General features: G+C 34.8%; 8 protein-coding genes across 8 annotated transcripts; 4 read left to right on the top strand and 4 right to left on the bottom strand.

Annotated features, from left to right (window-relative positions):
* Positions 1-507: 507 nt before the first annotated feature.
* Positions 508-3,967, top strand: purC/E (phosphoribosylaminoimidazole carboxylase; the record flags this gene model as incomplete). The annotated part of the gene is made up of 4 exons (XM_004356006.1): positions 508-786; positions 886-1,218; positions 1,299-1,571; positions 1,811-3,967. 4 exons carry the CDS (start codon positions 508-510, stop codon positions 3,965-3,967), a joined length of 3,042 nt encoding a protein of 1,013 aa, XP_004356059.1.
* A 119-nt stretch (positions 3,968-4,086) lies between these two features.
* Positions 4,087-5,717, bottom strand: DFA_08570 (uncharacterized protein; the record flags this gene model as incomplete). The annotated part of the gene is made up of 3 exons (XM_004356005.1): positions 4,087-4,666; positions 4,753-5,018; positions 5,106-5,717. 3 exons carry the CDS (start codon positions 5,715-5,717, stop codon positions 4,087-4,089), a joined length of 1,458 nt encoding a protein of 485 aa, XP_004356058.1.
* A 286-nt stretch (positions 5,718-6,003) lies between these two features.
* DFA_08569 (uncharacterized protein) lies at positions 6,004-7,336 on the top strand (the record flags this gene model as incomplete). Its single annotated transcript, XM_004356004.1, has 3 exons — positions 6,004-6,238; positions 6,321-6,501; positions 6,607-7,336. The coding sequence occupies 3 exons, from the start codon at positions 6,004-6,006 to the stop codon at positions 7,334-7,336; spliced, it is 1,146 nt and encodes a 381-aa protein (XP_004356057.1).
* Positions 7,337-7,614: 278 nt separating this feature from the next.
* Positions 7,615-9,003, bottom strand: purB (adenylosuccinate lyase; the record flags this gene model as incomplete). Its single annotated transcript, XM_004356003.1, has 2 exons — positions 7,615-8,896; positions 8,930-9,003. The coding sequence occupies 2 exons, from the start codon at positions 9,001-9,003 to the stop codon at positions 7,615-7,617; spliced, it is 1,356 nt and encodes a 451-aa protein (XP_004356056.1).
* A 478-nt stretch (positions 9,004-9,481) lies between these two features.
* Positions 9,482-10,806, top strand: DFA_08567 (Dehydrodolichyl diphosphate synthase; the record flags this gene model as incomplete). Its single annotated transcript, XM_004356002.1, has 3 exons — positions 9,482-10,281; positions 10,362-10,578; positions 10,672-10,806. 3 exons carry the CDS (start codon positions 9,482-9,484, stop codon positions 10,804-10,806), a joined length of 1,152 nt encoding a protein of 383 aa, XP_004356055.1.
* A 461-nt stretch (positions 10,807-11,267) lies between these two features.
* Positions 11,268-13,056, bottom strand: DFA_08566 (uncharacterized protein; the record flags this gene model as incomplete). The annotated part of the gene is made up of 5 exons (XM_004356001.1): positions 11,268-11,291; positions 11,461-11,775; positions 11,860-12,066; positions 12,155-12,423; positions 12,489-13,056. The coding sequence occupies 5 exons, from the start codon at positions 13,054-13,056 to the stop codon at positions 11,268-11,270; spliced, it is 1,383 nt and encodes a 460-aa protein (XP_004356054.1).
* A 946-nt stretch (positions 13,057-14,002) lies between these two features.
* DFA_08565 (uncharacterized protein) lies at positions 14,003-18,773 on the bottom strand (the record flags this gene model as incomplete). Its single annotated transcript, XM_004356000.1, has 3 exons — positions 14,003-16,344; positions 16,408-17,375; positions 17,476-18,773. The coding sequence occupies 3 exons, from the start codon at positions 18,771-18,773 to the stop codon at positions 14,003-14,005; spliced, it is 4,608 nt and encodes a 1,535-aa protein (XP_004356053.1).
* Positions 18,774-19,798: 1,025 nt separating this feature from the next.
* Positions 19,799-22,107, top strand: DFA_08564 (uncharacterized protein; the record flags this gene model as incomplete). Its single annotated transcript, XM_004355999.1, has 2 exons — positions 19,799-22,077; positions 22,101-22,107. The coding sequence occupies 2 exons, from the start codon at positions 19,799-19,801 to the stop codon at positions 22,105-22,107; spliced, it is 2,286 nt and encodes a 761-aa protein (XP_004356052.1).
* Between the last annotated feature and the right edge of the window lie 33 nt (positions 22,108-22,140).

Here is a 22,140-nt window from a genome sequence, read left to right as displayed (position 1 = left end):
AAAAAAATAAAATATATTTTCCCCCAAAAAACTAAAACAAACAAATAATAGAATAGAATACTTTTGTATTCATTCTCGTTTGTGTCGGCAGCGGGAACATTCAAAAGATAGACGTCGTTCCAAACGAGGGAAGCACTTTAGAGTCGACGATGCCGGTTTTTTGCTGATCATCTGAAAAAGCCGACGATGACGAAAGAACAAAAAGTGTAAAATCATCTTTGTAAAAGGTCAAAGTATCGGCTTATTGGGAACAAGTAATTTATTATATTAGTTTCTTTTTTTTATTTCTAATTAGAAACCAAAAATAATAATCAAAGGTGTGATCCTTTCGTTGTTATTCTTTTTACTTTTACGCGTTCACACATTCTTTTACCCTAACTACATCCATTTTTTAACCACCCCACACACTCAGAAGTAGACTTTGACAATCTATTGAACAACTTCATTTCATCATATAATTATTTAATTCACCATTTATCTATATATATTTAAAAAATAATAATAATAATGTCAAATAACAATAATAATAATAATACAGCATCATCATCATACAAGATATTCGATGTAAATGATGTTACATTTCTAGCAAAGGGGAAAACTAAAGAGATCTTTAAATTCAATAAAGACGATCAATATGTACTAGTTGTATCAAATTCATCAATCACTGCTGGTGATGGTGCAAAGCGTGACGAGTTACCAGGTAAAGGTGCATTTTCAACTACTACTGCTTGCAATGTATTCAGAGTATTACATTTATCAAATATAGGTTCTCATTTTATTCGTCAAGTATGTCAAACTCTTATACAATATTAAACATTCACAAAGTATATAAATATAAATATAACATTTAATTAATTTGTTTTATATTTATATTAATTTTTTTAGGAATCACCGACTAGTTTTATTGCAAAGAGATGTTCAATGATTCCTTTAGAAGTGATTGTTAGAAGATTGGCAACTGGTAGTTATTTAAAGAGAAATCCACAAATTGTTGAAGGGTCAAGATTCAATCCATGTTTGATCGAGTTTACCTTCAAGGATGACGAAAATCATGATCCATTGGTCACCGAACAAGATATTCTCAAGATGGACCTCAAGATTGGAGGTGTTGCTGTCACTTCTAAATTACTTTCAAATATTAGAAATGTTGCTACTCTTGCTTTTGAAGCTTTGGAAAAGGCTTGGCAATCACTTGATGTTGTTTTAGTTGATTTTAAGGTATAGAAATGAAACAAATGAAACATTGACTTGAAAACATTAGATTACTAATTAATTTATTTATATTTGTATTTTACTAGGTTGAATTTGGTATTACACCACAAGGTGAGCTTATTCTTGCTGATGTTGTCGATAATGATTCATGGAGAATTTGGTTGCATGGTGATAAGAACCTTATGAAGGATAAACAAGTATATCGTAATCTTGGAATCAAGGAAGGTGCTCCAAAGGTTGGAACATTGACTCAGGAACAAACTCAAATGCTCATAGACAACTACACTTGGGTTGCCAATCAATCAAACAAGTTGGTTGATTATACAATTAATAGCAATTTCATTGCTCATACTCCATCGGTATAAATTCAAAACTATTCATATATATATATTTATATTCCTCTATCTCTATCAATCAATCAATCAATCAATCAATCAATAATAATAATCATACATATGATGATTATAAAAAATATAAAACAAATATATTATTTTGCTAAAATCAATTCAAACCATACTACTTTATTATTGTTGACTACACTTTTAATTATCATAATTGGTTACTAATACTTTATTTATTTTTCTTTAAAAACCTTTAGAGACATACAACAATGATTAATAATATATTATCACCAAGTCCATTATATTCACCATTACCACAACCATCATCATCATCTCATCATATTCAACAAAAATTACAACAACAACAATCCAATTTCACACCAAATTCATCCGATTCTATTCCATTATTACCAGTTCAACCATTATTACCAACTGTTACAACTCAACAACAAACAAATATATCATTAATTAATAGTAACAAACCAATGGTTGGAATTATTATGGGTAGTCAATCTGATTGGGATGTTATGAAGTTGGCATCCAATACATTGACACAACTTGGTATTCCACATGAAACAAAGATTGTATCTGCACATAGAACACCCGATAGAATGTTTGAATATGCAAAGTCTGCAAGATCAAGAGGATTAAAGGTTATTATTGCAGGTGCAGGTGGTGCTGCTCATCTCCCAGGTATGGTTGCTGCCCTTACATCACTCCCAGTGTTTGGTGTACCAGTCCAATCAAAGGCTCTGAGTGGAGTAGACAGTTTATTGTCCATCTGCCAAATGCCAGCCGGTATTCCAGTCGGCACACTTGCCATTGGAGCTGCCGGTGCCACCAATGCTGCCTTGTTGGCCGCTTCTGTTCTTTCGCCATTCTACCCAGCCATTGAATCTAGTCTCGAGACATTTAGAAAGAATCAAACTGATGCTGTTGCAGACTCACCATCTGATAATGTCACAAACGCTGGACATCATCATCAAACAGTCACACCCAAATCAAGTGAACCAATTGCCAATATTACATCTATTCTAAACGCACATCAGGTAGTTAACCCTTCCTCATCATCATCTCAATCAAATATAACTATACAATCACCACTACCACTTCCACATGTTGGATCATCCCATCATTTACATCCACATTCATCATCATCACCCAATGCTGCCGTTCAATCACCAGTACGTTCACAATCACCCAATGTCATTACAAACACCATCGAGCATAACAACAAGGGCCCATTGTCTGCCTTTGTCTTGTCATCTATTCGTCCATCGCTCGTTCTTCCACCCGGATCGACCATTGGTATTCTTGGAGGTGGTCAATTGGCCAGAATGATTGTTATCGCTGCCGCTCAACTCGGTTACAAGACACATGTATTTTGTCCAGAGTCTGACTCTTCAGCCTCGCACGTTGCCACCGAGACTACTAAATCCAACTACAACAACTATGCCAATCTAGATATTTTCGCTAGCAAGGTCGATGTTGTCACCTATGAATTTGAAAATATCATGGTTGAGCCAGTTGAATACCTCGCTAAAAAGGTTGGTGTCTTCCCAGACCCCAAGGTACTCCGTATCTGTCAAGACCGTGTCCAAGAGAAACGTTTTATCCAAAGTTTGGATGTACCAACTGCCGCCTTTGAGCCAATCGACTCGCTCGACACTCTCAAGACTGCCATCCAAAAGGTTGGATACCCAGCCATCCTCAAATCCAATACTATGGGCTATGATGGCAAGGGACAAGTAAAGATCACCGATCAAGTCGACCTTGAATCGGCCTGGAAAAAGGTGACCAATGAAACAGGTGCTCAAAGAGCCATCCTCGAACAATACATAGAGTTTGAAGGTGAATCATCTGTCATTGTCGCACGTACTATCGACTCTACCGAACTCTGCTTCCCATTGGTCACCAACAAACATCGTAATCACATTCTCAGACAAACCATTGCTCCTGCTCCACTTCCACCCGCCGTTCACGCTCAAGCCAAGGAAATCGCTACAAAGATTGGAAAGGGTATCGGTTTGGTTGGCATTTTGGCTGTCGAACTCTTTGTCGTCAAGCAAGCCGATGGCAACTACAAGTTATTGGTCAATGAGTTGGCCCCAAGACCACACAACAGTGGTCACTGGACCATTGAAGGTTGCGTCACTAGCCAATTTGAACAATTGGTCCGTTGTATCTGCGGACTACCATTGGGTAGTGTCGACCTGATGAAGAGAATCACTGAAAAGGAATATTTGGAACAACCTGCCGCTCAACAACACCCAATCGTAATGACCAACCTTTTAGGTGCCGAGGTTGAAACTTGGGAGAAACACCTATCCATCAAGGGTTGTCATTTACATATTTATGCCAAAGGTGATATTAAAGAAGGTCGTAAAATGGGTCATATAAATCAAACTAATTAAACAAATAATCATAATAATGATAATGATATAACCTTTTTCTTTTTAAAAAATAAATAATTACAAATTCGAAATCTTTATATATCGATGAAAGTGGTCTAATATTTTAAAAGATATTATTTCTATTCTTCTTTCTTTTCTTCTTCTTTTTGAACTGGTTCTTCTTCTTCTTTTTTCTCTTCAACTTGTTCATTATCTTTTTGAACTGGTTCTTCTACTTTCTCTTCAACCACCACTTGTTGTTGTTCTTTAGTTGATTCGGATGATGGAGTAAGAGTTAAATTATCGGTTGTTGAGATTACTGCTGGTTGTTGAGAGGTAAGGGTGGGAGAAGTGGTTGGAGGGGTTGGAGCCAAGAAATTCTCTAGATCAGATGAGCTATCTTCAGGAACTATTTGCTCGATTGTAGTAGTTGGTTGATTAGAATCGGTTGCAGGTGCAGTGGTACCACCAATACTACTAGAGGAGGTTGTTGGTATGACACCACTAGTCTTGTAATCATTTAATTGTTTTTGAATAGTCTTGTCTAGATTTGATCTCAAACTAGCTTCTTCCTTTACTTTTCTTTGTAATTCCTCATCCAACTTTCTTCTAGCCAATCTCTCTTGTTCCAATTGAATTGCTCTTTCCTTTGCTGCCTTTTCTCTTTCATGTCTATTATAAGCATTTATTAAATCTTCCTCTAATTTAATTAATTCAGCTCTAAAAATAAATAAAGAAGGAAAGTTAGTACAACTAATAATAATAGGACGATGGACAAGCTGGCTAGCTAGCTAGATATTTGTTACTTTTTTGAAGCTTCATATCTATTAAATTCCAATTCTTTTTGTTCTTTCCATTTTTGATGTTGATTATCAATATAATTTTCAACGTCAATCGATAGACTAATTTCCAAAGCTTCAATCTTTGATACCAAAGAGTCCAAAGTTAGTGTAATCGATTCAACCATATTATTCATATCATCGAGTTTTGTCAACTCTGATTGTGCTTTTTTCCAAGACTCTGCTTGGACTGTGCATGTCTTTACCAATGGGAATATTCTTTTATCTAATTCCTTTAAATAATAATTAATCACATTAATATCAGATTAGATCCAAATAATCAACTATAATTAATAGTTATTAATTATTAATTTACATACTTCAGCTCTTTCAGCCAATATTACACCATTTGTTCTAATTTGTTTTAATTTAATTTCATAGGTTCGAAGCAAGAGTGAACCATTGTATAGGTCAACATCTTGTAATGATTCTTTTAATTGAGAGATTGATGGTAGATTTGCAGATGAAGATGAAGCCACTGAATTGGTAACAGATGTTGTCATATTTTGAAGTGCAACTGTGATATCCTTTTCAGTAAACTCTTTGAGTGTTTCAACATCTACAACGGTCATCTTTAATACATCGGTTACTGGTTGTACAACATTTTCTTTGATTACATCTACTACTGGTTGTAAATTACTATATAATGAGTTTGGTGATGATGTTGCAGGTGTAGTTGTTGCAGGTGTTATAGTTGGTGATGCATTATTATTATTATTATTATTATTTGTTGATTGTACATTATTTGTATCAGTAGCTGCTGCTGCTGTTGTTGTTGTGGTTGTGGTTGTAGTAGGTGTTTGTTGTTGCTGATCTTTATTTCCTAATATACTTCCTTTAATTGAACCAGTTCTATATATATCATCATCATCATCACAAAGGGTAAGAGGATTAGTACTATCACTATTTTGATTAATCACATGTGTAATCATTATAATTTATACACTACGTTTCTTCAAATTTCTTTACAAAGCTTTTAAACATCTTGTCTTTTTGTTAGAGTCTGGTCACACTAACAATCAAATCCTTCCTTCCTTCTACAACTAAGCTCTTGAGGTTGATTCTTTTTAAAAAGTAATATTACTAATAATAATAATTCCTTGCACTTTCACTTTGACATCTGAGCATGATTTCAAGATCTTTTGTGTAAACATAATTTTCATTCACCACTTTTATCTTGACCTGGTGTGACACAGTTAGATAGAGATAATAGTAATCATGTCTGATTCACCTTTAAAAGCTTGGGTACTCTCCAAGGAATGTGAAATTGATATAGATGACAAACAAGGAATAGTAGAACAACTTGATACCAACAGGTATCGTACAGTAGAGGATACAAACGACATGACAGATAGTGATTGGGAGAGAATCACTAAAGTCGGAAAGTACATTAAAATTTTAAGGACCTACACTCGCAAAGCTCTTAACAACCAGCCCCAACAAAATACACTAGGTATGACAACATCACTCATAATCAATAGCATATCTTTCTCGTCGTTGACTAATCTCTTTCAATTCCTTTTGTTTGATTGTAGGAAAAACATGGACATTTGGGCTTCCTATTTCTGATCAAGTGCACTATCATGTCCCTTTTTCTAGTTTGCAACTTAATCAAATATTAAATGGTGCGATGAATGGAGGGGGGTGCTACCTTGTTCAAGGTGCTTATCGTAGTGGCAAGACTAGTCATTTAAAAGCAGTATCTACTGAATTAGTGTTAAAAGGATACACTGTCATCCCGTACGCATTTTTATTTAGACATAAGCAAAGACAATATTGAGCCACTATATTTAATACCTCCACATCCTATTCATTTTGCAGAGTTGAGATGAACCATTCAACAATTACAAATATTTGGTCATGGCTATCGGTACAAATCAATATCACCAATCCACAATCACCAAACATCACCAGTGCTGAAGAGTTTTCCAAACATTTCTTTAGGCATGCAAATCAACATGATGATCCACAAAAGAATGTTGTATTGCTTATTGATGAGTTTCAAATGATCCTAGAGTGTGACCCTATTCAAACACAAGAGTTCTTGGGTCAGTTGGGAGATATACACAATTATCACCAAAAGTTTTTGAGTGTGGTTGGCTTTGGCACACCCCAACTTATGGCACTTGCCAGTGACAAGAAATTTTGGTTTGAATTCAAAAGTATCGATAGTCCCTTTACATATGACAATATAATCTTGATAACACCTCTTCCAAAACAAGAGGTATCTCTTCTTCTCCAAAGATGGGCGAGTGACCACTCGTTAAAGATTGACGACGACGTTTTAGAGGATATCTATAACACTATAGGTGGATATGCTGGTTTGTTGGGTATATGTGGTATAGTATTGGACGATAACACTCCACTTATAGTTTCAAAACACAATAGACATATAAACTTTGGTGTTTGGTTGTCACTAAGGGTGAGCATCATTTCAAGGTTCATGGATCAAGAACAATACCGTCGACTTGAATCTAGGATTGCATCAAACCCAAATCTTTCTCTTATCATTCCACAAATTGTTGGTACACAAGAACCATATACATTTTAAGGTATGTAAATAACCCTACAAACTCATCAAGTTAACATTTTGAATTAACATTTCCCATCTTTAAAGGTTCAGAAATTCAATATGCATTAGAATTTGCTTCGTATGGAGTCCTTCGGATGGAGAAAAGAGAATGCCCATACCCTCCATTGTTTAGATTATCAACACAAATGATGAGACAACTTTTACAAGAGAAATTAGACAAAACAACCAAACAAGAAAGTTATTCTTCAGAATAAATAATATTTATTTATTTTTGTTATTCTTGATTTCTTTTTTTTTTAAAATTCAGGAATATGACCAATATAATTAAATGGAGTGATTTGTTTTAATTCATCTTTAACTTGATCATTGACATTGAGAGTATCGATAAAGACGATGAGATCTTGATGAGAAATCTTTTTACCACCAGAAACACGAGTCAATTCCTTGAGGGCTTCGTATGGCTTGGGATAGCCTTCACGACGGAGGACTGTTTGGATGGCTTCACCAATGACAGCCCAGTTGGCGTCGAGGTCTTGCTTGATGGTGGCTTCGTTGACGACCAACTTGGAGAGTCCACGGGCGATAGAGGCAAATGAGAGCAGAGAGTGGGCCATTGGCACACCGAGGTTACGTAGGACGGTCGAGTCGGTAAGATCTCTTTGGAGACGAGAGATGGGCAACTTGGCAGCCAAATGTTCATAGAGTGCGTTGGCAATACCAAGATTACCCTCGGCATTTTCAAAATCGATTGGGTTGACCTTGTGTGGCATGGTGGATGATCCAACCTCACCGGCAATGACACGTTGACCAAAATACTCCATCGACACGTACTGCCAAATATCACGACACATATCAATAAGGATAGTGTTGATACGCTTCATAGCGTCGAGTAGTGCTGCCAAACAATCGTAATGCTCGATTTGTGTGGTGAAACGAGCACGCTTAAGACGTGGGTTGAGGTGTTGCACAAACGAGTCGGCAAAGTCGGCCCATTGCACCGAGGGGTAGGCAACAGTATGTGCGTTGAGGTTACCAGTGGCACCACCAAACTTGGCCGAGTGTGGAACCAGACGGAGCAGTTGGATTTGGTTGCTGAGACGTTCGGCAAACACCATCAATTCCTTGCCGAGTGTGGTTGGTGTAGCTGGCTGACCATGGGTACGAGCCAACAAAGGAACGGATCTCAACGAACGAGCCATCTCTAATAATGGGTCAACAACGTGTTTGTTGAGCAGAGGCATATAGGTACGATCAACAGCTTCTACCAATGACAATGGGATGGCAGTGTTGTTGACGTCTTGACTGGTGAGACCAAAGTGAACAAACTCCTTTTGCAGATCAGTTACCTCTTGTGCACCCAATATGGCTACCATCTTGTCTTTGATAAAGTATTCGACAGCTTTGATATCGTGATTGGTCGTCTTTTCAATCTTTTTGATTGCTTGTGCATCTTCAAATGAAAAGTTTTTGTAGATGTTGCGAAGCTTTTCGTGTGTCTCTGGTTGTGAGAGATGTTGCAATGGCTTGACCTCTGCAATCGTAGACAACTTGATAAAGTATTCAATCTCTACATAGACTCTGTATTTAATAAGACCAAACTCTGAAAAATACTCGCTTAAACTATTACATTTATCCCAATATCTACCATCTATTGGTGATATTGCTGTTAATTGATTAAGTTCCATTATTTGTAGTTAGATATAGATAAGATATATATGAAAGAGAGAAGAGATACTAGATAATAGTGAGACAATAAAAAGCAAAATTGATGTGAACAAGCAGCACTCTCAAATTAATTTTAGTGAAGGGATGCGTGGGAAATCGTTCACTGTCGCAATAAAGAGTAGAATGACACTCGTTTTTTGCCGATGCGTAAAGATCCGAGAAACCGAGTAATTTATAAATATAATTGGTCTTCTGATCAAGAGATATGACCGACCGACCGACCAACTGACAATAAATATAAATATTTATTAATAAATCAGATAGAATCGTAGTCATAATATTAAACAATTTTGACTTTTTAATTAATCGTGTTTGTTTCACTCGTGCATGTGACTCACACCTCTTGTCGAGTCATTCAAAAATAGATAGATAATTATCATTGTAGTAGTAGTAGTAGTAGTAGTAGTATAAACTATCAACAAGATAGGAATAGAAAGAATGTCAAGTACAACCAAAAAGAAGAATAAACCATCACTTATCATTCAACATAATACAATAGACCAAAAATCAAATAGAGTAGTTGAAAGTAATACTAAATCTGAAAAGGAAAAGAAACAAGATACTTCTACTTCTACCACCACTACTACAGACCTATCAACTACTACAACTACAACTTCAACAAATATACAACAATTACAAGAAGCAGTAATAGAAGAAACTGGAGAAATATCATCATTGAGCTTGTTTCAAAAAGCATATAGATATTTGGGTGATTGGATATACTTGACAAACTTTAATTTCTTTTGTAATCTACTTCGATATGGACCAATACCAAAACATATTGGTGTGATTATGGATGGAAATCGAAGATTTGCACGTAAACTACACATTGAAACGAGTGAAGGTCATAAATTGGGATTCACAAAGATGTTGGATCTCTGTCAATGGGGACTGGCTCTTGGTGTAGAGATTATATCGGTCTATGCATTTTCAATAGAGAACTTTAAACGACCAAAACAAGAAGTAGAGTATCTCATGGATTTGGCAAACAAAAAGTTTGAAGAGATGATTAGCAAGACACACAAACTTCAAAAGATGGGCATTCGTATCAGAGTGGTCGGCGATCTATCATATATACCCGAAAAGACAAAATCAATCTTGGCAAGAGCCGTATTGGCCACGCAACACAATACTCGTGCTCTTCTCAATGTTTGTATGTCTTATACTTCACACAATGAAATGTTACATTCTATGAATACTATTTCAAATGCTGTTAAAGATAATGTATTATTACCAGAGTATGTATAGAAATATAAAAAAATATAAATATTATATTAAAAAAAATTGTTATTAATCACGTTTAATTGGTTTATTGTAGGGATATAAACCAAGAATTATTTGAAAAATGTTTATATATACCAGATGATTTGGATATTCTAGTTAGAACAAGTGGAGAATATAGATTAAGTGATTTCATGTTGTGGCAAACTTGTTTTAGTGGTACCAACTTTTTAAATGTTTTATGGCCTGACTTTTCCAGTTTTCATTTCTTTTATATTATATTCCTTTATCAATCAAATTATCAAGAGATTCAAGTATGTTAAATATATAAATATAAATATAAATATGTTATTCATAGTCAGCCACTATTTACACAATATTAATAATTATTAAATTTTAATTTCTAGAAACAAAGGAAAAAACATTTAATAGATGATAATTTAAAACAGGAACAAATCGATAGAGTAAAGGCATTCCAAAATAAGTTGGAACAACAACATCAAGAATTTTTACAAGAATGGGCGAATAAACATTTTGATTAATCACTTTTAAAAAAATATTAATATATATATCTTGCTTTTTTCCTGCTGGGTTTGACCATTTGTTTTTTTTGATTTCCAAAACCCATAATGATCAGACAATGATGATTTTAAACAGTGATGTGTCCGATAATACAGTATATTCTCTTTTGAGGAAAGGGACGTTATTTGGAAAACAATGAAGACTCCATCATCTAATCTCCAATTGACAACATTTCGTCGATACAAATTAAATAAGCTACAAATAATTAGATACCCTTCCTTTTTGGAAATTTTATTTGTGATAAGAAACAGAATGAGACCTTGTGTTGAATACTATATTTTAATATAAAGAATTAATAAAAACATAAATAATAACTTGAATGAAATTAACTTTGAAAAGGTTGATTAGAGTTACATATATTTTATGGACAAAGTAAATCGTTTAGGGAAAATGTTTATTCTGTAATATATCATAATATATATTATTGGTTGAAATGGGATAACACCTATAATAATATTATAATATAGCTACTAAAAAATTTGACTCTTCCAATAATAATACATTGTAATCTAAATTGTTGTTTACAATTTAATCAAATTTACATCCAACTTGTTTAATAATAAGTAAATATTAGGTTAAAATAAATAAATCTTTTATCTTATAAATATACATACACTCAAATTTACACCATTCTTTAAAGAATTTAAATAAATACAAAGAGATTCTTGATAAAAAGATAGATGTTGAAAAGAGGAAAAGAATTTGGATGTTTCCTCTAATATCATCATTTGTGATGTAGTATCGTGCTTGTATTCAGTGGTTGCCTGTTTGACCATTGATAAACCTTCTTCTAATGGATTCCTAATTGTTTTGTAGATATTTATCAAGTCTTCAAACTTTTCATACTTTTTACAATAACTAGTATAATATTCCAATGCATCATAATTGTTTCTCAACATTTTAATAAATAATTTCCATGATAATATATTCTATATATATATATATATAATGGTAAATGACCATTTATATTAGTTAAAGGAAATGGAATGATTGAAAAATATAATAATATTTACTCTAAAATAAATGATAACTTGGAATAGTGGATCATCATTAAAATCCAAACTATAAAGCTTTGCTACTTGTTCCATTAATTTCTCCTTTTCTTGTATTGATTTTAACCTTTCTATTCCACTTGGAGTGATTCCATTCTTTAATCTATGTACAACTGCTTCTATTGAATAATCTTTTTGTTTTCTTAATTCTCTTGTTAAATCAATTACCTAAAACAAAAAATAAATAATTATAGTTAATAAATCATTGTAGATTATCGATGTCTTTTTACGATTTTAATTAATTTTAGATATGTACATTTATATCTAAAATATCTATAGTATCTCTAAGACTTTGATTTTCATTTAGCAATTTCTCTTTATCCTCTTGAAATTTAGTCTCATCGTTGATGAGTTTCTCTAGTGTCGATACATATCCTGCTTTTAGTTCTTGAACCACAGAATCTTGCTTCATGGTGAATTCATCCTGTTCTTGGATCACCGATTTTAAATATAATGTATTTTCATGTTGTTCACCATTATCATGAATGATGATATTCAGTTGTTTCTTTAAATCAATATTTTCACCTACACATAAACATATCAATTGATGATTAGAATGATAACTTGTTTTTAAAGAAACAATAGCATACTCTTTAATCTTTCATTTTGTACTCGAAGCAATTCATTTCTAGAAAGAGCAGAATAACCTTCTGATTTGAATGATTCCTCCTCTGAGATTAAACTATTAAATGTATTGGGATCTTCAGTGTCTGTCTCTACCGCCGATACATTTATGTTTTGAAGAATTTCATCCAATCTAGCATAAGATTTAGATCTTTCAGAGATTGATGGACGTGGTAGTTTAGTTTGTTTCTCGATAGCTTGAATTCTAGAGTCGATTGGAGGGGCAGTAGAAGGAGAAGGATTTGGAGGAGGGGATATGGGTGTAATCAAACTTGATGATAATGATAATGAGTTGGTTGTTGTTGTTGGTGATGGTGTTGTTGATGTTGTATTAATGGTAGTAGGAGGGGACATAATATTGGGAGAAGGTGAAGAAATTAGATCATCTTTTTTGGCTCCAATCAATTTATCAGATATATCCGATATGAAACCTCTTATTGCATTCTTGGTTGGTGTCACAACAGCAGTAGTAGTAGTAGTAGTATTAGATTCATTCGTTGATCGATCAGTTCGTGATCTTTCTCGATCTTCCATCGTTTGTTTCTCTTTTTTGATTATCTGTTTTGAACAAAAGTAGCTATAAGTAAAACTAAAGGATGTACATACATACCCCTCTGATATTTGTTTTAAATTAATTTTAAAAATATCCAAATGTACAAGAATGATGGATTGTGTGCTTCTAGATCGTTATCTATTGACCGTAGCAATCTAAAAGTACACAAACCACCATTATTACATTGGTAGCTTTTAACTTGGTATCCTAGATTTTTTGATAGACATAGTTTGCGACTGTTATGACCTCGATTTCTTGCTAAAAGTGATCTTAAAAGTAATTTTTAATACCTTTAGTAAAAACGATGACAAGATCTCTTGCTAAATGTTGAAGATATATATGTTAACTTTTAATTATATATATTTTAATACCTTGACTTCGGGTTCCCTCAAATGACTCCCGTCGTGGTAGAACGTGAGGAGGTAATCCTTGAACTCGATACATGGCGTTGATTATTTTTCGAAAAAAAATAATAAAAAGGAAGCTGTTTGCTGAGCAAAGTTTAGCTGTTTACTGTTCAAAATTAATTTCATTCAAGTTATTATTTATGTTTTTATTAATTCTTTATATTAAAATATAGTATTCAACACAAGGTCTCATTCTGTTTCTTATCACAAATAAAATTTCCAAAAAGGAAGGGTATCTAATTATTTGTAGCTTATTTAATTTGTATCGACGAAATGTTGTCAATTGGAGATTAGATGATGGAGTCTTCATTGTTTTCCAAATAACGTCCCTTTCCTCAAAAGAGAATATACTGTATTATCGGACACATCACTGTTTAAAATCATCATTGTCTGATCGTTATGGGTTTTGGAAATCATCAAACAATTTGAAGAAAATAGCAAGATATTATTAAGTAATCAAATATTGGGGGTTTTAAGATATTTATATATAATATTTATTTATTTGTTATTTGATTTTTTTTTATCTGTTTACAGAAGGATGACAAACACTCATCAAGAAAGCAAAGATATGAGATAGAATTGGTTTCTTGATAGTGATTTCTATACTCATTTTCATAGACTTGGTGTTGGAGATGATCATGATGGGGTCATTGTTTTGGTGGAGTGTACAGGTAAAGGCTGGACCTTGGATGGTTGGTTGGGTGGTGTAGTTTACTTGGTATTTGGTATCGTTAAACATGAGTTCAAACTTGGTGATGTTTCCAGTAAATTGGACCTTAAAGTTTCTGTCCGAGACTGCAAAGTCACGAAGATTGACAATCTTTTGAATGTTGACGGTAAAGAATGGTTTTTCAGAGATCATGAAACTGGCCAACTTGACCAAATCATTGTTGGCACGTGATTGCAAGGCCAAGTGACTACGGAACTTGACGAAAGAGTGTGCACGGTTAAAGAAGAATTGAATGTTTTTGACATTGGGTGCAACACCAAAGACGTTGAGATTAATCGAGAATAGACTGTGTTTGTCTGGACCCATGTTGCATTTCAACTCTGGACGGAGTGTTGGTGTTTGAATGTTAAAGACTTGAGTCTGGAATAAAAAGTATGGGAATGAGTCGGCACCTCTGACCTTTTTGAGCGATTCAGAGTGAGTAAAGGCAACTCCGTAAAATTCATCGGCAACGTTGGTGCATTCCAACAAATCGAGTGAAGTGAGGGCGGGCAAGGCGAGCAAGAGTTGCTTGACAATTCCAGAGGTGGCAGTCTTGGGGACACCGAGCTTGATGAGCTTTGTGAGCTTGCAAATCTCCTTGATAACGTCGCTGGTAAAGGCGCATTGGGTGAGATCAAGTACTTCGAGGTCTGGCACCTTGTCGCAGATGAGTTGGAGTGACTCGTCGTTAAGATCGGCATTGCCAAACAACTTGAGCTTGCGAAGAGTGGGGACGAGGAGACCTGGGATACAACGGTCGTTGATACCCTTGGTATTACCGAGATTCATAGAGGTGAGTGTAGAGATCTTTGCCATAAACGAAAAGGACTCTTCATAAAAGGTGGTCTCTCTGAAATTAAACTTGGACAAGTGACGACAGAAATTTAAAAGGTGACGGGATGATGGTTCATTACCAGTCTGGAAGATAACTTTTCTGGGTTGAAGTTCAGAGAAATAGTCAAAGTCTGCGTCACCCAATTCAACACTGCTTGGCACCTTGAGGATTTCCGACTCTTTGAGTTTTTGGGTGACCAACTCTTTCATGGTCTTGGAGGTCTTGGAGATATTGAAAAACATCCATGGACGGATATTAATCGATGGTCTGAGACTTCTAATCAATCTTGGGTTCATAGAAAGACCCTTGTTGTAGAATTCCGAGATTTCATCGTCTGTCAATGAATGGAAACCGCGGTACAACAGATAGGTCTCTCCAAGTGCCAAATAGGCCTTTCCATGATTTGGCTCGTCGACAAAGACCGATTTGAATGTATCGATGATTCTATCAAACTTTTCTTGGTTTTGTTTGGCGTCTTCGTCGTGTTTGAACCAGGCGGCATACGCTCTACCCTTGCAATACTTGGCCTTTGCCTTGTTAGAGGTGAGTGCCTCGGCCTCTTCAAAGACTGTGATGGAACTTTGGTAGGTCTCGGTCGAGAAGGCTTCAAACTTGGCTCTTTCAACAATCGTCTTGCCTCTGTAGATCTTGGCAAAGTAGAGTAGGTTTTGTTCGACACGAAGCTTCTCCAACGATCCATAGGTACGTTCGGCCAACTTGTAGGGTTCAGCACGATGGGATCCATCTTCAAGACGGGCCATCAAACGAATGACATTACCCAACTGGAAGACGGCGGCATAGTTTGTCGAGACTGACGACAAGGATTGCTCTAGACGACCACGTGACATGGACAACAAACGGTTACGTGCATTATTTTCCTTGTCCAAGAGCATCGACTTGTAGTAGAGTGCCATACCATCGGCATAGTCAATAAGGTTGAGTCTAGTAATCTTGGTCGACATGTCCAAAATATCTGGTTCGACAAATGTAATAAATGAATTTCTCTTGAAATCATCCTTGCATTGCGAAGAGATGGTAACACCAATCGACTGAGTATACTCTTTAAACACTTGGAATCTAAAGGCACCAGAGTCCAAGAAGCACTCGAATGGATTCTCCTCGACTTCATAGTCAAATTGAAGTACCTTTGATCCATCGTCACCTTCATCCACTTCATCGTCTGCTATAGTATACAATGGTTTCTTGAAAAGATCCTTAAACTTTCTTTCCATCTTTACCTTTAATATATCATTCAAGAATTGTTTAGTACCATCACTCTTTCCAAAAATTAAATTTAAAAAGTTTAATATGATTTCTAAAATAAAATTAATTAATAAATTGGGAACTATAATCTATATACTATGTTACTTTTACTTACTTCTATAAGGATAGTCAGAAGGTAAATGAGTTTTCTTCATTTCTCTTCTTAATAATTCTCTTGTTAGACATTTGAGTGTTCTGGTCATTGCTTCTCTCATGAGGAAATGTCTGGTGGAGAGCTTGGGAGAGAGACGACGAAGACTACCGAGCAGACGGATATTGAGACCTTCGCTGTGCATTAACTTGGCAAAGTTGATATCATAGATGTGATTAGAGTCCATATTGTTGAGATGTCTGGCCACTCTGGGGACAATGGTGGTGTTGAGGAAGGTGTAGGCCTCGTTGGCCTCTGCATTGTGCAATTCAATGCCAATGGGGGTCATGGGAGAGAATGCGTCACTGCAAAGAGCCTTTTCATAGATACGCACAAACTCGAGACGCATATGACGGTAGAGATAGGCACCTCTGTGAACGGGTGGCTCGGGTGGTGCAAGACGGGCGTAATCTAAAAGATAGAAACGTCCGTCTGTACCAACATGACCTTCAATATCAATGGGACCATAGATGGTACGCAACTCACCGCCTGTAGAGTCTTCGACAACGTGTGGCTTGAGATTGAGTACTTTGGCAGCCGATGTGAACAAATGGTTAAACATGGTGTTTGATGTGTGAACAGTTTGACCGGCATCACTTGATCCATAGACCAAAGTCTTTTTGGTGATTGGTAGCAGAGACATTGCCATCAATCTAAAACCACGATAGTCAATATAGGCCATGAGTGGTACATGAAGACCCTTGATACCACAGTTCAAAAAGGCTGTACATCCATTGAGTTCATGGGCAGCCGTCTTGGCAGCATTCTCATCCGAGCCATACAAACCATAGGTATCACTTTCAACGGCAAACTTGAACAAAATACCTTGTACAATGTATTTCTCTCCACCTGCAATACCTCCAACACTAACCGGTTTAATTGTCTTTAATTCATTTGATAGTAAATGTTCTGAAATAATAATTCTACCATATCTAAAAGAAATAGAAAAAGAAAAAGAGAGAAAGAGAGTGTTAATAATATGACAATTAATTAATATAATATAATATATAATATAATATATATTTAACATACGATTCAGCAGCATAAACAAAATCAGATTCTAAACTTGAAAGTTTTTCAAACTTTTCCAAACAATCATCCATTTCTTGAAGTCTTTGGAATTGACTATTCCAACTGGTCAGAACATCTTCATCAGAGGTTGGGAATGGTGTTTCACGACCTTCAGTCAATGCTCTTGGATGAGAATAATTATTACTTTGTTGTTGTAAAGCTGAACTTACATAATAATTGGTTGATGATTTAATTTCTGGTACATTATTATTATTATTATTATTATTATTATTATTATTATTATTATTGTTATCACTAATTAGACCAGCATCTGATGGAGTTGAATAACCCTTATTGGCCAATGTAGAGCTAATATTTTGAGATAAATTTTTTTGATGATGCAAAAGATCGGATGTTTCTTCTGCAAATAGTTTTTGTTGTTGAATTTCATCAAAGTGATGATGATCTCCTCCTGAAATATAAGAGAGTGAGTTTCTTTCACAAAGAATCTCCAACAATAACATTTTCTCTTGTGAAATGTCACGCTCTAAATTTGGATCATAAGTGTCACCCAAATCTCCATCGTCTGTATAGTCACCGGTATCATAACCATAACCAGTACCATATACGGATCCATAGGCAGAACCATAGGCAGATCCGTATTGGGTTGGTTGCTGTGACAACTCTGAATCTCTCTTTACCATATCTTCAATGTTTGAATCATCTGGATTTGGATTAACGACTGGTTGAGCACTATTGAAATTATCATAGTTTGATCTACTAGAGGTTGTGATTCCACTACGAAGAGGTTCTTCACCAACCAATAAATCATCATTACCACTGCCACTATCTGGTGATGTTAATGGTAATTGATTTAAATATCCAGTTGATGATTGAGCTATTGGTATTGTTAAAAGTTCTTGTTGTTGTTGTTCTTGTTTAATTTCAATAACTTTACTTTCAACTTCTTGCTGTTTTTGTTCTTGAACTTGATCTTGTTCTTGAATGGGAGCAGATGCTTGATCAGGAACTAATTGTGAGGTTTGTTGTTGTTGTTGTGGTTGTTGAGGGACAACAACAATTCCTTCATTTACAACAGTTGCTGAAAGTGTTGGTTGTTGATTATTATTGTTATTATTATTTTGGTTTATTGGTTGTTGTTGTTGTTGTTGTTGTGGTGGAGCTCTTCTCATAAACCCATTTAATCTTTGTGATTGAGCCACTCTTTTATCTTTTGTGTCCCAATAAGCAAATACAGATGAGAATACCTTTCCATGCTCATTGTTGTTATTGTTGTTATTATTATTATTTTGAGACATGTCTGTATGTACAAGAGATAGTATATAGTCTAAATTTAAAAGATACTAATATTAATATTCACAATTTTCGATCAATGATCAGATCGACCAACTTACAAAGTTTAAGTGTTACAAATAGATTAGATAGATTACAATGATTGGTGAAAATATATATATGATGTTGATTGAGAAGGAGGGATAAACCTATTTTGATTCGTAGTCAAAGATATTAGGGCCGACGACTAGATGATTAAGAGGATGGTATTCAATATAAAACTGCAGATAAAATTGAGTGTGCTCTCTAGATTGTTCTTTCTTTTTTCTATTTAGATCAATCTATAGAGTTTGCTTGGGTGTATGATCACTCTCTTTCTATAAATATCTATTAAAAGGGGCTATTTAAATACACAGAGAGATGAGATGGGTTAAGAGCTTTTAAAGAGCATAATGAATTTGTTGGCATTGATTTCCTTTTTGTTTCTAACTTTTAGCTAACTCTAGTTTCACAAAAAACTGCTTTTTGGAATAGATATTTATACCCTTCGGTTAGGGGTTTTAACACATCATCTGCTGATTCAGTTGGATGATCATGATGGTGTCTATTCATTGTTGCCTGACCAACGCAATAACGATTATTGGGAATTTTCATTAAAGAGAATTCAACATGATTTCATTCATAACTCTCTTCGTCGTTCAACTAATAATGTGTTAATGAGAGAAGAGAGAGATGGAATCATGCTCACCCATGAATGATCAGATGATGCCCAAGTGCAGGAATCGAGAATAGTAGATACAGATATGTCTGATATAGACGAGAGAGAGAGGCGGACTTTGGATATTATCTCCTTGGAGAAAAAAATCAAACCGCCACAAAGATCAGATGGACGACGACCATGGTTTCAGATTATTATTATTATTATTGAATATTGTTACTTTGTTCGACTGCGAGGAGGAGAGGAAAGATGTAGTTATTAATATTAAGTTTATTGTATTGTTCAGATAGAAAGAGAGAGAGAAGGAAGGAAGGAAGGAGAATGATGATCATTATGACATCAACATCATGTGACTATGATACAGTGTCATCGACTAGCGGTAGTAGTGGGATTAGTAATAGTAATAGTTCATCAACAGAAACACTATTTAAATTAGTTACCAACAATGTAGTGATTAAGAGAAGGATATTTGAATTGGTTAGATGGATTAATGTGGCGTGTATGATGGACTATCGAATCAGTCGAAACAATCAACAGAGAAAGAGACACCAAGATGGCGCGAGACAAGGTTGTTGTTTCGAGGTGAGCGACGCTTACAATAGAAGAACACTCGTCTATCAGTACTTTATCAACCCAATGTCTACACACGACTTGCAGTTCTCCTATTCACTTGACCTCTTTGTACGGTACGGTCGAGGTGACTTGTTTCTCAAAAACACCAACCTGCTTATGCCATCACATCTCAACGACACCAAAAGCTATGGTAGTTTGTGGAACACTGCAACAAGATTGGCTAATCCTCTGGTACTGAGGTATCTCGCCATCCACGCCACCTTTGATCCCAAACTATGCAAGAACTTTTTAAGATCAAACTATCATTACCGATACAAGATTATTTCAACCGTTAAATCTGGCAGACAACCAAGACCACTAAGCGATCAAGAAGAATCAGCCAACCGAGTAAACATGCAGTCACTCCTAATCATCATCCAAACGGCATTCATCTTGCACGAAAAGTATCCAAATGTCTTGGGATTCAACTATAGTTCAAAACTCACTAAATTAATGTTCCGACATCCAATCATTTGTAATACTCTAATCAACCATATAATTAAATTGTATAGACTTGATATGAATATTTTATCCTCTTCTTCTTCATCCACTTCATCTTCTTCGTCTACATCAACGGATGAATTAATCATATTAACATTACAAATGTTAAAGGAATTTAATTTATATCGATTTAATTTGGATGATTTAATATTTAAATGTATTAAATATTCAAAGTTGGTATTACTGGAATATTTGTTAACAAATTATGGTGGTAATAATTCAATCGTTACAGGATCACATTTAAACTTTGCCATTTGGAATGGAAATCAAGAATGTATTCAACTCATTTTGAATAGAATCAACAACAAAGTAACTAATTGTAAAACATTAAATTCATGTTTGAATTTAAAAATATTAAATCAAATCGAAGAGAAAGAAAAGATACAAAAAGAAATGGTTTTGGGAACTATTTCAATGGTATTGGATAAACTGTCACCAAATGATAATGATGGGAAATGGTTGGTGGATTCAATTCATCCAAAGATACAATCAAACAAATTATTAGATATCCTTTTCAACTCTGAAAAGGTTACTATTCAACCAAATCAATCACGATCACCAACAACAACAACCAAAGAATCAAACCAACCAATATTAATACCAATCAAATCAAAGTTATTTGGTTCAATTGTACAATCAAATAATATTGATACTTTAAAATATTTTAAAGGTTTGGTACTTGACAAATACAATAACAATATGGTAGAGTTTGATTATAACCATGCATTTAATTGTTGTTTAAAAAATGATGTATCATTGGAAATACTTAAATATGTTTTGGAGTGTCATGCCGAGGTTGATTGTGATCGTAAAGAGCAATATCAACTAGACTATATTTTGACAAGAGATGCAAGTCAAAATACTATAAACAACTATATTGCAATGTTAAAGTATGTTTGGTCGGTTGGTCGGTTGAAATTGACATTACTCAATCTCGAAAGAATGTTTGAGCATTCTAATCAGTCACTGTACGAGTTGGTGGATCTGGTAGACCAAACCAAACCTTTGCACCAGTATCCAGCCGTTCAACAAACCAGATTCCACCGACAACTAATGCTTTGCTCATCTATGGATTTGATCGATCGAGTGTTTACTGCATTGTCTACCTCTGACCGTGAAATCTTTGAAACCATCTCGCCATATTGGTTACTAGGTGCCAAAGTCAGTATCAATGTGGATATTTTTAAAAGAGTTGCCAAACAGTATACTTCTGAAAGATCCACTATGGGTGCTATCATTACCAATCTCGTTCAACGACTCTTAAACACCATTGACTTTTGTGTCAGACTATTATTCCATCAAAATAATAGTATCAATACAAATAATAATAATAATAATAATAATAATAATAATAATAATAGTGATATAATTTGTTGGAATAGATCATTATATAATATCCAAGAAGTGATAAAGAACTGTAAAGAATTTTTAGTCTATATTCAACTCAACAAATCATTATTTTACAAAAGGTTTTCATCAACGGTTTGGATATCGGATGTGTATGTATCACCAAACATTTTAGTGTTTGATCAACAAGAAAGAGAAAAAGGAAATACAACCAT

The sequence above is a fragment of the Cavenderia fasciculata genome (assembly GCF_000203815.1).
Source record: "Cavenderia fasciculata unplaced genomic scaffold Scf_ET2XIPL01COFD4-5, whole genome shotgun sequence".
In the NCBI taxonomy this organism is placed as follows: domain Eukaryota; phylum Evosea; class Eumycetozoa; order Acytosteliales; family Cavenderiaceae; genus Cavenderia; species Cavenderia fasciculata.
The sequence above is the reverse complement of the archived record's forward strand: the minus strand, read 5'-3'. Positions and strand labels throughout refer to the sequence as shown.